Here is a 12,615-nt window from a genome sequence, read left to right on the forward strand (position 1 = left end):
AGAATGTTGAGGAGCACAAGGCTGGAGATCATTAGGTCAGGCTGATTGGGTTAAAATGGCAGACTTGACATGTTAAAAGGAGGGTGATGCTGGAAATCATTGTTCTTCTATTGTTAACCATGGTGACCTGCAAAGAAACGCGTGCAGCCATCATTGCGTTGCATAAAAATGGCTTCACAGGCAAGGATATTGTGGCTACTAAGATTGTACCTCAATCAACAATTTATAGGATCATCAAGAACTTCAAGGAAAGAGGTTCAATTCTTGTTAAGAAGGCTTCAGGGCGTCCAAGAAAGTCCAGCAAGCGCCAGGATCGTCTCCTGAAGAGGATTCAGCTGCGGGATCGGAGTGCCACCAGTGCAGCGCTTGCTCAGGAATGGCAGCAGGCAGGTGTGAGCGCATCTGCACGCACAGTGAGGCCAAGACTTTTGGAAGATGGCCTGGTGTCAAGAAGGGCAGCAAAGAAGCCACTTCTCTCCAAAATAAACATCAGGGACAGATTGATCTTCTGCAGAAAGTCTGGTGAATGGACTGCTGAGGACTGGGGCAAAGTCATATTCTCCGATGAAGCCTCTTTCCGATTGTTTGGAGCATCTGGAAAAAGGCTTGTCCGGAGAAGAAAAGGTGAGCGCTACCATCAGTCCTGTGTCATGCCAACAGTAAAGCATCCTGAGACCATTCATGTGTGGGGTTGCTTCTCATCCAAGGGAGTGGGCTCACTCACAATTTTGCCCAAAAACACAGCCATGAATAAAGAATGGCACCAAAACACCCTCCAACAGCAACTTCTTCCAACAATCCAACAACAGTTTGGTGAAGAACAATGCATTTTCCAGCACGATGGAGCACCGTGCCATAAGGCAAAAGTGATAACTAAGTGGCTCGGGGACCAAAACGTTGACATTTTGGGTCCATGGCCTGGAAACTCCCCAGATCTTAATCCCATTGAGAACTTGTGGTCAATCCTCAAGAGGCGGGTGGACAAACAAAAACCCACTAATTCTGACAAACTCCAAGAAGTGATGATGAAAGAATGGGTTGCTATCAGTCAGGAATTGGCCCAGAAGGTGATTGAGAGCATGCCCAGTCGGATTGCAGAGGTCCTGAAAAAGAAGGGCCAACACTGCAAATACTGACTCTTTGCATCAATGTCATGGAATTGTCGATAAAAGCCTTTGAAACGTATGAAGTGCGTGGAATTATATTTCACTACATCACAGAAACAACTGACACAAAGATCTAACAGCAGTTTAGCAGCAAACTTTGTGAAAACTAATATTTGTGTCATTCTCAAAACTTTTGGCCACGACTGTACAAGTGGACTTTGCCAGCAGACTGCGCCGAGGGGCAACTAATAACACGTGGGCACATACTAATAACACGTGGGCACATACTAATAAAAGGTGGGCACATACTAATAACATGTGAGCACATACTAATAACACGTGGGCACATACGAATAACACGTGGGCACATACTAATAACACGTGGGCACATACTAATAAAAGGTGGGCACATACTAATAACATGTGAGCACATACTAATAACATGTGAGCACATACTAATAACACGTGGGCACATACGAATAACACGTGGGCACATACGAATAACACGTGGGCACATACGAATAACACGTGGGCACATACTAATTACATAGTGGGCACATACTAATAACACGTGGGCACATACGAATAACACGTGGGCACATACGAATAACACGTGGGCACATACTAATAACACGTGGGCACATACTAATAACACGTGGGCACATACGAATAACACGTGGGCACATACTAATAACACGTGGGCACATGCTAATAACGCTAGTGAATTAACGGATGCTTCTTCTCTCCCAGTGACATCTTCAGATCCAAGAAGATTCTCCCAGATTTTGGCAAAATGTTAGAAAATATTTTCTTGCCGCTGTTTGAGGCAACAATTAACCCTTCAGATCACAAGGAGCTCTACCTCTTCCTCAACTACGTAAGTCCCGGGAGACCCCCTTCCTCCGTTGATATCGCTCCAGGCCCCTCGATGATCAGGACCTTTCTGATTCCAGGTCACCGGCTTCGACAGCGTTGACGATGAGTCCAAACACAACGACCACATGTTCACCAACAAGAGTCCAACCCCCGACCAGTGGACGCACGAGCAGAACCCCCCGTACAGCTACTACCTGTACTACATGTACGGCAACATCATGCTGCTCAACAACCTGCGCAGGTAAGTGACCCCCGAGCGCTCCTTAATGGCGGGGCCTGAACTGCTGAGGGCTTTCTACAGGTTTCACTCAATCCGAGGCAGAAATCTGCGGAATAAATCGAGCTCCTGCGCATTTTAAGTCTCAACCTGTGAAAAATTTCTGCAGTGTGTGGACGAGATTTGTGCAGAAAATCTGCAGCGTATCCGCTACGTGTATATGGCTGCAGTAGGGGGCAACTATAGAGGTTTCAGAAGAACACGAGCATAGCCTGAGGGGCCCAAAGACCTGAAGGCCCCCAGTATTGCACACGGCATATGGTGGGGGCAGCTATAGAGGTTTCAGAAGAACACGAGCATAGTCTGAGGGGCCCAAAGACCTGCCGGCCCCCAGTATTACACACGGCACATGGTGGGGGCAGCTATATCGGTTTCAGAAGAACATGAGCATAGCCTGAGAGGCCCAGAGACCTGCCGGCCCCCAGTATTACACAGGGCACATGGTGGGGGCAGCTATAGAGGTTTCAGAAGAACACGAGCATAGCCTGAGAGGCCCAAAGACCTGACGGCCCCCAGTATTACACACTGCACATGGTGGGGGCAGCTATATCGGTTTTAGAAGAACACAAGCATAGTCTGAGGGACCCAAAGACCTTCCGGCTCTCAGTATTACACAGGGCCCATGGTGGGGGAAGCTATATCGGTTTCAGAAGAACACGAGCATAGCCTGAGGGGCCCAAAGACCTGCCGGCCCCCAGTATTACACACGGCACATGGTGGGGGCAGCTATAGAGGTTTCAGAAGAACACGAGCATAGCCTGAGAGGCCCAAAGACCTGCCGGCCCCCAGCATTACACAGGGCCCATGGTGGGGGCAGCTATATCGGTTTCAGAATAACACGAGCATAGCCTGAGGGGCCCAAAGACCTGCCGGCCCCCAGTATTACACAGGTCACATGGTGGGGGCAACTATAGAGGTTTCAGAAGAGCACTAGCATAGCCTGAGGGGCCCAAAGACCTGCTGGCCCCCAGTATTACACACGGCACATGGTGGGGGCAGCTATATCGGTTTCAGAAGAACACGAGCATAGTCTGAGGGGCCCAAAGACCTGCCGGCTCCCAGTATTACACACGGCACATGGTGGGGACAGCTATAGAGGTTTTAGAAGAACACAAGCATAGCCTGAGAGGCCCAAAGACCTGAAGGCCCCCAGTATTACACAGGGCACATGGTGGGGGCAGCTATATCGGTTTCAGAAGAACATGAGCATAGCCTGAGGGGCCCAAAGACCTGCCGGCCCCCAGTATTACACAGGGCCCATGGTGGGGACAGCTATATCGGTTTCAGAAGAACACGAGCATAGTCTGAGGGGCCCAAAGACCTGCCGGCTCCCAGTATTACACACGGCACATGGTGGGGGCAGCTATAGAGGTTTCAGAAGAACACAAGCATAGCCTGAGAGGCCCAAAGACCTGAAGGCCCCCAGTATTACACAGGGCACATGGTGGGGGCAGCTATATCGGTTTCAGAAGAACACGAGCATAGCCTGAGGGGCCCAAAGACCTGCCGGCCCCCAGCATTACACACAGCACATGGTGGGCTCAGCTATATCGGTTTCAGAAGAACATGAGCATAGCCTGAGGGGCCCAAAGACCTGCTGGCCCCCAGTATTACACAGGGCACATGGTGGGGGCAGCTATATCGGTTTCAGAAGAGCACGAGCATAGCCTGAGGGGCCCAAAGACCTGAAGGCCCCCAGTATTACACAGGGCACATGGTGGGGGCAGCTATATCGGTTTCAGAAGAACACGAGCATAGCCTGTGGGGCCCAAAGACCTGCCGGCCCCCAGTATTACACACTGCACATGGTGGGGGCAGCTATATCGGTTTTAGAAGAACACAAGCATAACCTGAGGGGCCCAAAGACCTGCCGGCCCCCAGTATTACACAGGGCCCATGGTGGGGGCAGCTATATCGGTTTCAGAATAACACGAGCATAGCCTGAGGGGCCCAAAGACCTGCCAGCCCCCAGTATTACACAGGTCACATGGTGGGCTCAGCTATATCGGTTTCAGAAGAACATGAGCATAGCCTGAGGGGCCCAAAGACCTGCTGGCCCCCAGTATTACACAGGGCACATGGTGGGGGCAGCTATATCGGTTTCAGAAGAGCACGAGCATAGCCTGAGGGGCCCAAAGACCTGAAGGCCCCCAGTATTACACAGGGCACATGGTGGGGGCAGCTATATCGGTTTCAGAAGAACACGAGCATAGCCTGTGGGGCCCAAAGACCTGCCGGCCCCCAGTATTACACACTGCACATGGTGGGGGCAGCTATATCGGTTTTAGAAGAACACAAGCATAACCTGAGGGGCCCAAAGACCTGCCGGCCCCCAGTATTACACAGGGCCCATGGTGGGGGCAGCTATATCGGTTTCAGAATAACACGAGCATAGCCTGAGGGGCCCAAAGACCTGCCAGCCCCCAGTATTACACAGGTCACATGGTGGGGGCAGCTATAGAGGTTTAAGAAGAACACGAGCATAGCCTGAGAGGCCCAAAGACCTGCCGGCCCCCAGTATTACACACAGCACATGGTGGGCTCAGCTATATCGGTTCAGAAGAACACGAGCATAGCCTGAGGGGCCCAAAGACCTGCCGGCCCCCAGTATTACACAGGGCCCATGGTGGGGGCAGCTATATCGGTTTCAGAAGAGCACGAGCATAGCCTGAGGGGCCCAAAGACCTGAAGGCCCCCAGTATTACACAGGGCCCATGGTGGGGGCAGCTATATCGGTTTCAGAAGAGCACGAGCATAGCCTGAGGTGCCCAAAGACCTGCTGGCCCCCAGTATTACACACTGCACATGGTGGGGGCAGCTATATCGGTTTTAGAAGAACACAAGCATAGTCTGAGGGACCCAAAGACCTTCCGGCCCCCAGTATTACACAGGGCCCATGGTGGGGGCAGCTATATCGGTTTCAGAAGAACACGAGCATAGCCTGAGGGGCCCAAAGACCTGCCGGCCCCCAGTATTACACACGGCACATGGTGGGGGCAGCTATAGAGGTTTCAGAAGAACACGAGCATAGCCTGAGAGGCCCAAAGACCTGCCGGCCCCCAGCATTACACAGGGCCCATGGTGGGGGCAGCTATATCGGTTTCAGAAGAACACGAGCATAGTCTGAGGGGCCCAAAGACCTGCCGGCTCCCAGTATTACACACGGCACATGGTGGGGCAGCTATAGAGGTTTCAGAAGAACACGAGCATAGCCTGAGGGGCCCAAAGACCTGCCGGCCCCCAGTATTACACAGGGCACATGGTGGGGGCAGCTATAGAGGTTTCAGAAGAACACGAGCATAGCCTGAGGGGCCCAAAGACCTGACAGCCCCCAGTATTACACACTGCACATGGTGGGGGCAGCTATATCGGTTTTAGAAGAACACAAGCATAGTCTGAGGGACCCAAAGACCTTCCGGCTCTCAGTATTACACAGGGCCCATGGTGGGGGAAGCTATATCGGTTTCAGAAGAACACGAGCATAGCCTGAGGGGCCCAAAGACCTGCCGGCCCCCAGTATTACACAGGGCACATGGTGGGGGCAGCTATATCGGTTTCAGAAGAGCACGAGCATAGCCTGAGGGGCCCAAAGACCTGCCAGCCCCCAGTATTACACACGGCACATGGTGGGGGCAGCTATATCGGTTTCAGAAGAACATGAGCATAGCCTGAGAGGCCCAAAGACCTGAAGGCCCCCAGTATTACACAGGGCACATGGTGGGGGCAGCTATGTCGGTTTCAGAAGAACACAAGCATAGCCTGAGGGGCCCAAAGACCTGCCGGCCCCCAGTATTACACAGGGCCCATGGTGGGGGCAGCTATATCGGTTTCAGAAGAACACAAGCATAGCCTGAGGGGCCCAAAGACCTGCCGGCCCCCAGTATTACACAGGGCCCATGGTGGGGGCAGCTATATCAGTTTCAGAAGAACACGAGCATAGCCTGAGGGACCCAAAGACCTGCCGGCCCCCAGTATTACACAGGGCCCATGGTAGGGGCAGCTATATCGGTTTCAGAAGAACACAAGCATAGCCTGAGGGCCCCAAAGACCTGCCGGACCCCAGTATTACACAGGGCCCATGGTGGGGGCAGCTATATCGGTTTCAGAACAACACGAGCATAGCCTGAGGGGCCCAAAGACCTGCCGGCCCCCAGTATTACACAGGGCCCATGGTAGGGGCAGCTATATCGGTTTCAGAAGAACACAAGCATAGCCTGAGGGGCCCAAAGAACTGCCGGCCCCCAGTATTACACAGGGCCCATGGTGGGGGCAGCTATATCGGTTTCAGAACAACACGAGCATAGCCTGAGGGGCCCAAAGACCTGCCGGCCCCCAGTATTACACAGGGCACATGGTGGGGGCAGCTATATCGGTTTCAGAAAAACACAAGCATAGCCTGAGGGGCCCAAAGAACTGCCGGCCCCCAGTATTACACAGGGCCCGCCCATGGTAGGGGCAGCTATATCGGTTTCAGAAGAACACAAGCATAGCCTGAGGGGCCCCAGACCTGCCGGCCCCCAGTATTACACACTCCCCTGAGTTTCAGCCTTATTATTATCATCGTATTTCTAGAGAATCCCGTTAAATGCTATCTTCCTGGATTCTGTAGACTGGAGCCTCTAGCTTCCCAAATCCAGAAGTATGTGACCCCCGTGCTCCATGACCCCCACTGATCTCTAGAACAAAGCTTTTCTGAGCCACGCTCTTCACTTCTGGGGCCCCTTTGCACTAGAGACTGGCGGGGCCCCGACTGTTCTGATGGGAAGTCGTCGCTGTCCTCTGGAAGGTTTGCAATGACCTAAGGTTTTCCGTTTCTTCCTCTTCCAGGGAGAGGGGGATGAGCACCTTCCTGTTCCGGCCGCACTGCGGGGAAGCCGGCTCCATCACACATCTGGTGTCGGCTTTTATAACCGCTGATAACATTTCTCATGGATTAAATCTCAAAAAGGTAAAAAGTACAAGCTTTAAGCCAGGCCTTTCAGTCAATCGTGTTGCAGAATGCTGGGAGTTGTAGTGCTCCTTTTTGCAAATCAAGTGCGTCTTCTGCACTATACAGAGAGTATACAGCTCCCCTGTACCTCCATGTAATGCAGTATCAGGCTGCGTTCTTAAAGGGCCGGTCCACCCTAAAGAATAATTATAGTATAATAAAAAGTTCTACAACTTTCTAATACTGTATATTTTGTATTTGGATTTCTCACCATTTTCAAGATCTCTGCTTGGTGTCAGTGAATAGCTATAGTCAGTAGATATTCACAGGCTGAAAACCTTCCTGCGGGCAGGGGCATTGATAGGGTCTCAAAAGATCCGGGGCCCAAGCCCCAATACATATGGCTCAGTTCTCTAAGTCGACCCTCCCCCTCACACTGCATTTTCCTGAACTTGCTATACAGCAGCACCCACCTCTCACATCCAGGACTCCAGGTGACGTCTCCTCCGATGTAGATCTTCTCATCATCTTCTCTCAGCCGCTCCTCGTCTCTGCAGAGTGTGACACACCGACATCTTAAGTTCCTCACATTTCTATCATCATCCCCCAACCTGGAGCCCCCACAGCGTTATCCTGCTGCTCGCTGTGCCCCCAAATACTATCCTGAAGAAGAATGAGTGCCCCCCATAGTAATAGTGCTCCTCATAGTCCCACCAATAGTAATTCCCTTCTAGAATGCCCTCATTAGTAATGCTGCCCCCTACAGAGCCCCCAACAGTGATAGTGCCCCCATTAGTAGAAGAGCCCCCAGTACTAATAATGCCCTTACAGAGCCCCCAGTAGAAATAAGGCCCCCTATTGTCCCCCCAGTGGTAATAAAGCTCTCTACAGACCCCTCAGTAGTAATAAGACCCCCATAGTGCTCTCAGTAGAAATAAGATGTATTTATAAGTCCCTCCTATAAAGCCCCCAGTAGTAATAAGAACGCCTATAATGTCCCTTAGATTTAAAATACCCTTACAGTGCCCCCAGTATTTATATCACCTCTACTGTTATAATACCCCTGCAGTGCCCCCAGTATTTATATCACCCCTACTGTTATAATGCCCCTGCAGTGCCCCCAGTATTTATATCACCCCTACTGTTATAATGCCCCTGCAGTGCCCCCAGTATTTATATCACCCCTACTGTTATAATGCCCCTGCAGTGCCCCCAGTATTTATATCACCCCTACTGTTATAATGCCCCTGCAGTGCCCCCAGTATTTATATCACCCCTACTGTTATAATGCCCCTGCAGTGCCCCCAGTATTTATATCACCCCTACTGTTATAATGCCCCTGCAGTGCCCCCAGTATTTATATCAACCCTACTGTTATAATACCCCTGCAGTGCCCCCAGTATTTATATCACCCCTACTGTTATAATGCCCCTGCAGTGCCCCCAGTATTTATATCACCCCTACTGTTATAATACCCCTGCAGTGCCCCCAGTATTTATATCACCCCTACTGTTATAATACCCCTGCAGTGCCCCCAGTATTTATATCACCCCTACTGTTATAATGCCCCTGCAGTGCCCCCAGTATTTATATCACCCCTACTGTTATAATACCCCTGCAGTGCCCCCAGTATTTATATCACCCCTACTGTTATAATACCCCTGCAGTGCCCCCAGTATTTATATCACCCCTACTGTTATAATGCCCCTGCAGTGCCCCCAGTATTTATATCACCCCTACTGTTATAATGCCCCTGCAGTGCCCCCAGTATTTATATCACCCCTACTGTTATAATGCCCCTGCAGTGCCCCCTGTAGTTATATTCCTCGCTCCACCATACAGTCCTATGTAAATATCACACCATATCTCCTGCCCCCTCCAAAATACAGTCCTGTGTAAATAACATCACTCCCCTCCCTTCAGCCACTCCAACATACAGTCCCATGTAAATAACACTATTTCCCTCCCTCCGCCATAGAGTCCCATGTAAATAACATCACACCATCTCTCCAGCCCCCTCCAATATATAGTGCCATGTAAATAACATCACCTCCTCCCCAGCCGCCTTCAACATACAGTCCTAAGTAAATAAAATCACCCCCTCCCCAGCTGCCTCCAACATGCAATCCCATGTAAACATCACCCCCTCAACATTCAGTCCCATGTAAATAACATCACTCCCTCCCCAGCCCCCTCCAACACACAGTTCCATGTAAATAACATCCCTCCCTTCAGCCCTAACATACAGTCCCAGTTAAATAACCACAACTCCCAGCATTGCTCTGCTCTCCCTACACTTACCTCTCCTCATGTAGCAGACCTCACCACAGCTTCTTCCCCTCTTCACTGCTGTCTTCTCCTGCACTGGTCACATGATGGTGACATCATCGCAGGTCCTTCTCAACAACTGCTTGTTTTACTGGTCACATGACCTGTGATGTCACCACAGGTCCTTCAGCTCTTCCAGTGCATTAGATTCAATTGTATTTCCGTCCTGAGGACTTACAGTTGTATCTAGCTGGCAGGCAGGACATTCGGGGCCTGGGACAAAACCTCACGGGGCTCGAATGTTTTAACCTAGCAACGCCACTGACTGAGGGTTTGCCGCAATTGTGTCCAAGTGTAAATGGCGTGGACTCCAGACTGATACATTGTAACGAATTATCAGGACGTGAGGAGAACTGTGTCCAGTCCAGACAATCCTCAGGAGGGGTTAGGTCTACAGAGGTTTAAAGCACATGGATGTAAACAAGAATGTTCTCATTCACTGACACCAAGCAGAGATCTGGAGTAGAGTTAGGAATGAAGGTGTATAGACTGAATGACCCTGATAGGAATCTCTGAGCTCCCGTTCATACTGCAGCCATCACCCCTCTTCTCTCCCATAGAGCCCCGTCTTGCAGTATCTCTACTACTTGGCGCAAATTCCCATCGCGATGTCTCCTCTCAGCAACAACAGCCTGTTCCTCGAATATTCCAAGAACCCTCTGCGGGAATTCCTGCACAAAGGCCTGGTCGTGTCCCTGTCCACAGACGACCCCATGCAGTTCCATTACACCAAGGTGGGTGCAAAGAGAACGTAAGGGTGACCCCTGCTGTGCCTGTAGAGTGCCCTATAGAGGTGACATACCGAGGCCACATCGAAATACCGTGCATCATATGCCCCACCTCCTGAAATACTCTGTGCTGCTGGTGGCTCTGCTCCTTCCACTATGTAACTCTCATCCTGTGACCTCCACAAGATCAGCACACTCTTCTCCTGAAATCCTCTGTGCTGCTGGGACCCTGCTCCTTCCACTATATAACTCTTACCCTGTGACCTCCACAAGATCAGCACACTCCTCTCCTGAAACCCTCTGTGCTGCTGGGAGGACTCTTCTCCTTCCACTATGTAACTCTCATCCTGTGACCTCCACAAGATCAGCACACTCCTCTCCTGAAATCCTCTGTGCTGCTGGGAGGACCCTGCTCCTTCTACTATGTAACTCTCAGCCTGAGACCTCCACAGGATCAGCACACTCCTCTCCTGAAATCCTCTGTGCTGCTGGGAGGACTCTTCTCCTTCCACTATGTAACTCTTACCCTGTGACCTCCACAAGATCAGCGCACTCCTCTCCTGAAATCCTCTGTGCTGCTGGGAGGACTCTTCTCCTTCCACTATGTACCTCTCAGTCGGTGACCCCTGCTTGTCTCCGTCCCTCTCCTCCCATCGTGATGCACTCTTTCCTCTCTTTTGCAGGAAGCCCTGATGGAGGAGTACGCCATCGCCGCTCAGGTCTGGAAGCTGAGCACCTGTGACCTGTGTGAGCTCGCCAGGAACAGCGTCCTGCAGAGCGGCCTCTCCGATAAGGTCAGAGCACAACGGCGCCTGTTTTACAACGTGGAGCATTTGCCACAGTTTTTTTTATAGTCAAAACCGGTTCGGATAAATACAAGACTCCAAAACATGGCAGCAAATGTACCGCAACGTAGCCGCAGGCTGCAGCAGCGACCCAGGGATAGTGATTTGCTGCCAGGATGTGACGGAGCGGGGGTAGGGGTGATGGTTTTGGCGTAGTGAGTGGAGCTTGGTTCCTGGTTGTCTCTATTACACTAATCGCCGTCTCTCGTCCTCTGGTCTTTTAGGAAAAGAAGCATTTTCTGGGATGCAACTACATGAAAGAAGGTCCAGAAGGAAACGACATCAGCAGAACCAACGTGGCGCAGATCCGGATGGCGTTCCGCTACGAAACGCTGTGTAATGAGCTGAGCTTCTTGGCGGACGCCATGAATTCTGCTGATATTCACTTGCCGCAGTCACAATGAGAAGACCCCCGGGGAGCAGATCTTCATTCTGGGGCCTACAAGTCAACATGGATGATGATGAGGATGAAGAAGATGATGGATGTCTGATGTTTTCTTCCAGGATCTGCTCTTTAGCTTCACTCTTATAAATGGAACATTAACTGCTTTGTTAACGTCACCAGGCGGTTTGGTCATGTGACCTGCGCTGGATGGACGAGACCTCCAGAGCTGGAGCGCTTCTTACCGCCTATGTCTTCTCATATGTAACACAGAGGAGAATTCTGGGATGGGGGGTGTCAAGGGTGGGACCCCAAAATTACACATCAAAGACTGTAAACCAATGAGGCAAAGACATTAAAGGGCCTTATTTAAAAACACTGTGTATATGATGGTATTCTACTGCCCCCTGGTATCAGCCATGTCAGCGGAGAGGATGACTGTAGGACAGGAGAATACAGTCTATTGCCTCCTGTTATCAGCCACTTCAGGGGAGAGGATGACTGTAGTACAGGAGAATACAATCTATTGCCCCCTGTTATCAGCCATTTCAGGGGAGAGGATGACTGTAGGACAGGAGAATACAGTCTATTGCCCCCTGTTATCAGCCATTTCAGGGGAGAGGATGACTGTAGGACAGGAGAATACAGTCTATTGCTCCCTGTTATCAGCCATTTCAGAGGAGAGGATGACTGTAGGACAGGAGAATACAGTCTATTGCCCCCTGTTATCAGCCATTTCAGGGGAGAGGATGACTGTAGGACAGGAGAATACAATCTATTGCCCCTGTTATCAGCCATTTCAGGGGAGAGGATGATTGTAGGACAGGAGAATACAGTCTATTGCCCCCTGTTATCAGCCATTTCAGGGGAGAGGATGACTGTAGGACAGGAGAATACAATCTACTGCCCCCTGGTATCAGCCATGTCAGCGGAGAGGATGACTGTAGGACAGGAGAATACAGTCTACTGCCCCCTGGTATCAGCCATGTCAGCGGAGAGGATGACTGTAGGACAGGAGAATACAGTCTACTGCCCCCTGGTATCAGCCATGTCAGCGGAGAGGATGACTGTAGGACAGGAGAATACAGTCTACTGCCCCCTGGTATCAGCCATGTCAGCGGAGAGGATGACTGTAGGACAGGA

The 12,615-nt window shown here is 51.1% G+C and overlaps 1 protein-coding gene across 2 annotated transcripts in view; it reads left to right on the forward strand.

Moving 5' to 3' along the window:
• AMPD3 (adenosine monophosphate deaminase 3) overlaps positions 1-11,850 on the forward strand; it is a 65,753-nt gene extending 53,903 nt beyond the window's left edge. For both annotated transcript variants that reach the window (XM_040410368.1, XM_040410369.1), the window contains exons 10-15: positions 1,857-1,983; positions 2,060-2,223; positions 7,087-7,207; positions 10,078-10,251; positions 10,929-11,039; positions 11,315-11,850. In XM_040410368.1, the coding sequence (XP_040266302.1) occupies positions 1,857-1,983; positions 2,060-2,223; positions 7,087-7,207; positions 10,078-10,251; positions 10,929-11,039; positions 11,315-11,494 (877 nt within the window). In that variant the 3' untranslated portion in view covers positions 11,495-11,850. The remainder of the gene's footprint in view (positions 1-1,856; positions 1,984-2,059; positions 2,224-7,086; positions 7,208-10,077; positions 10,252-10,928; positions 11,040-11,314) is intronic.
• Positions 11,851-12,615: the final 765 nt, after the last annotated feature.

This window comes from Bufo bufo, chromosome 10 (genome assembly GCF_905171765.1).
Source record: "Bufo bufo chromosome 10, aBufBuf1.1, whole genome shotgun sequence".
In the NCBI taxonomy this organism is placed as follows: domain Eukaryota; kingdom Metazoa; phylum Chordata; class Amphibia; order Anura; family Bufonidae; genus Bufo; species Bufo bufo.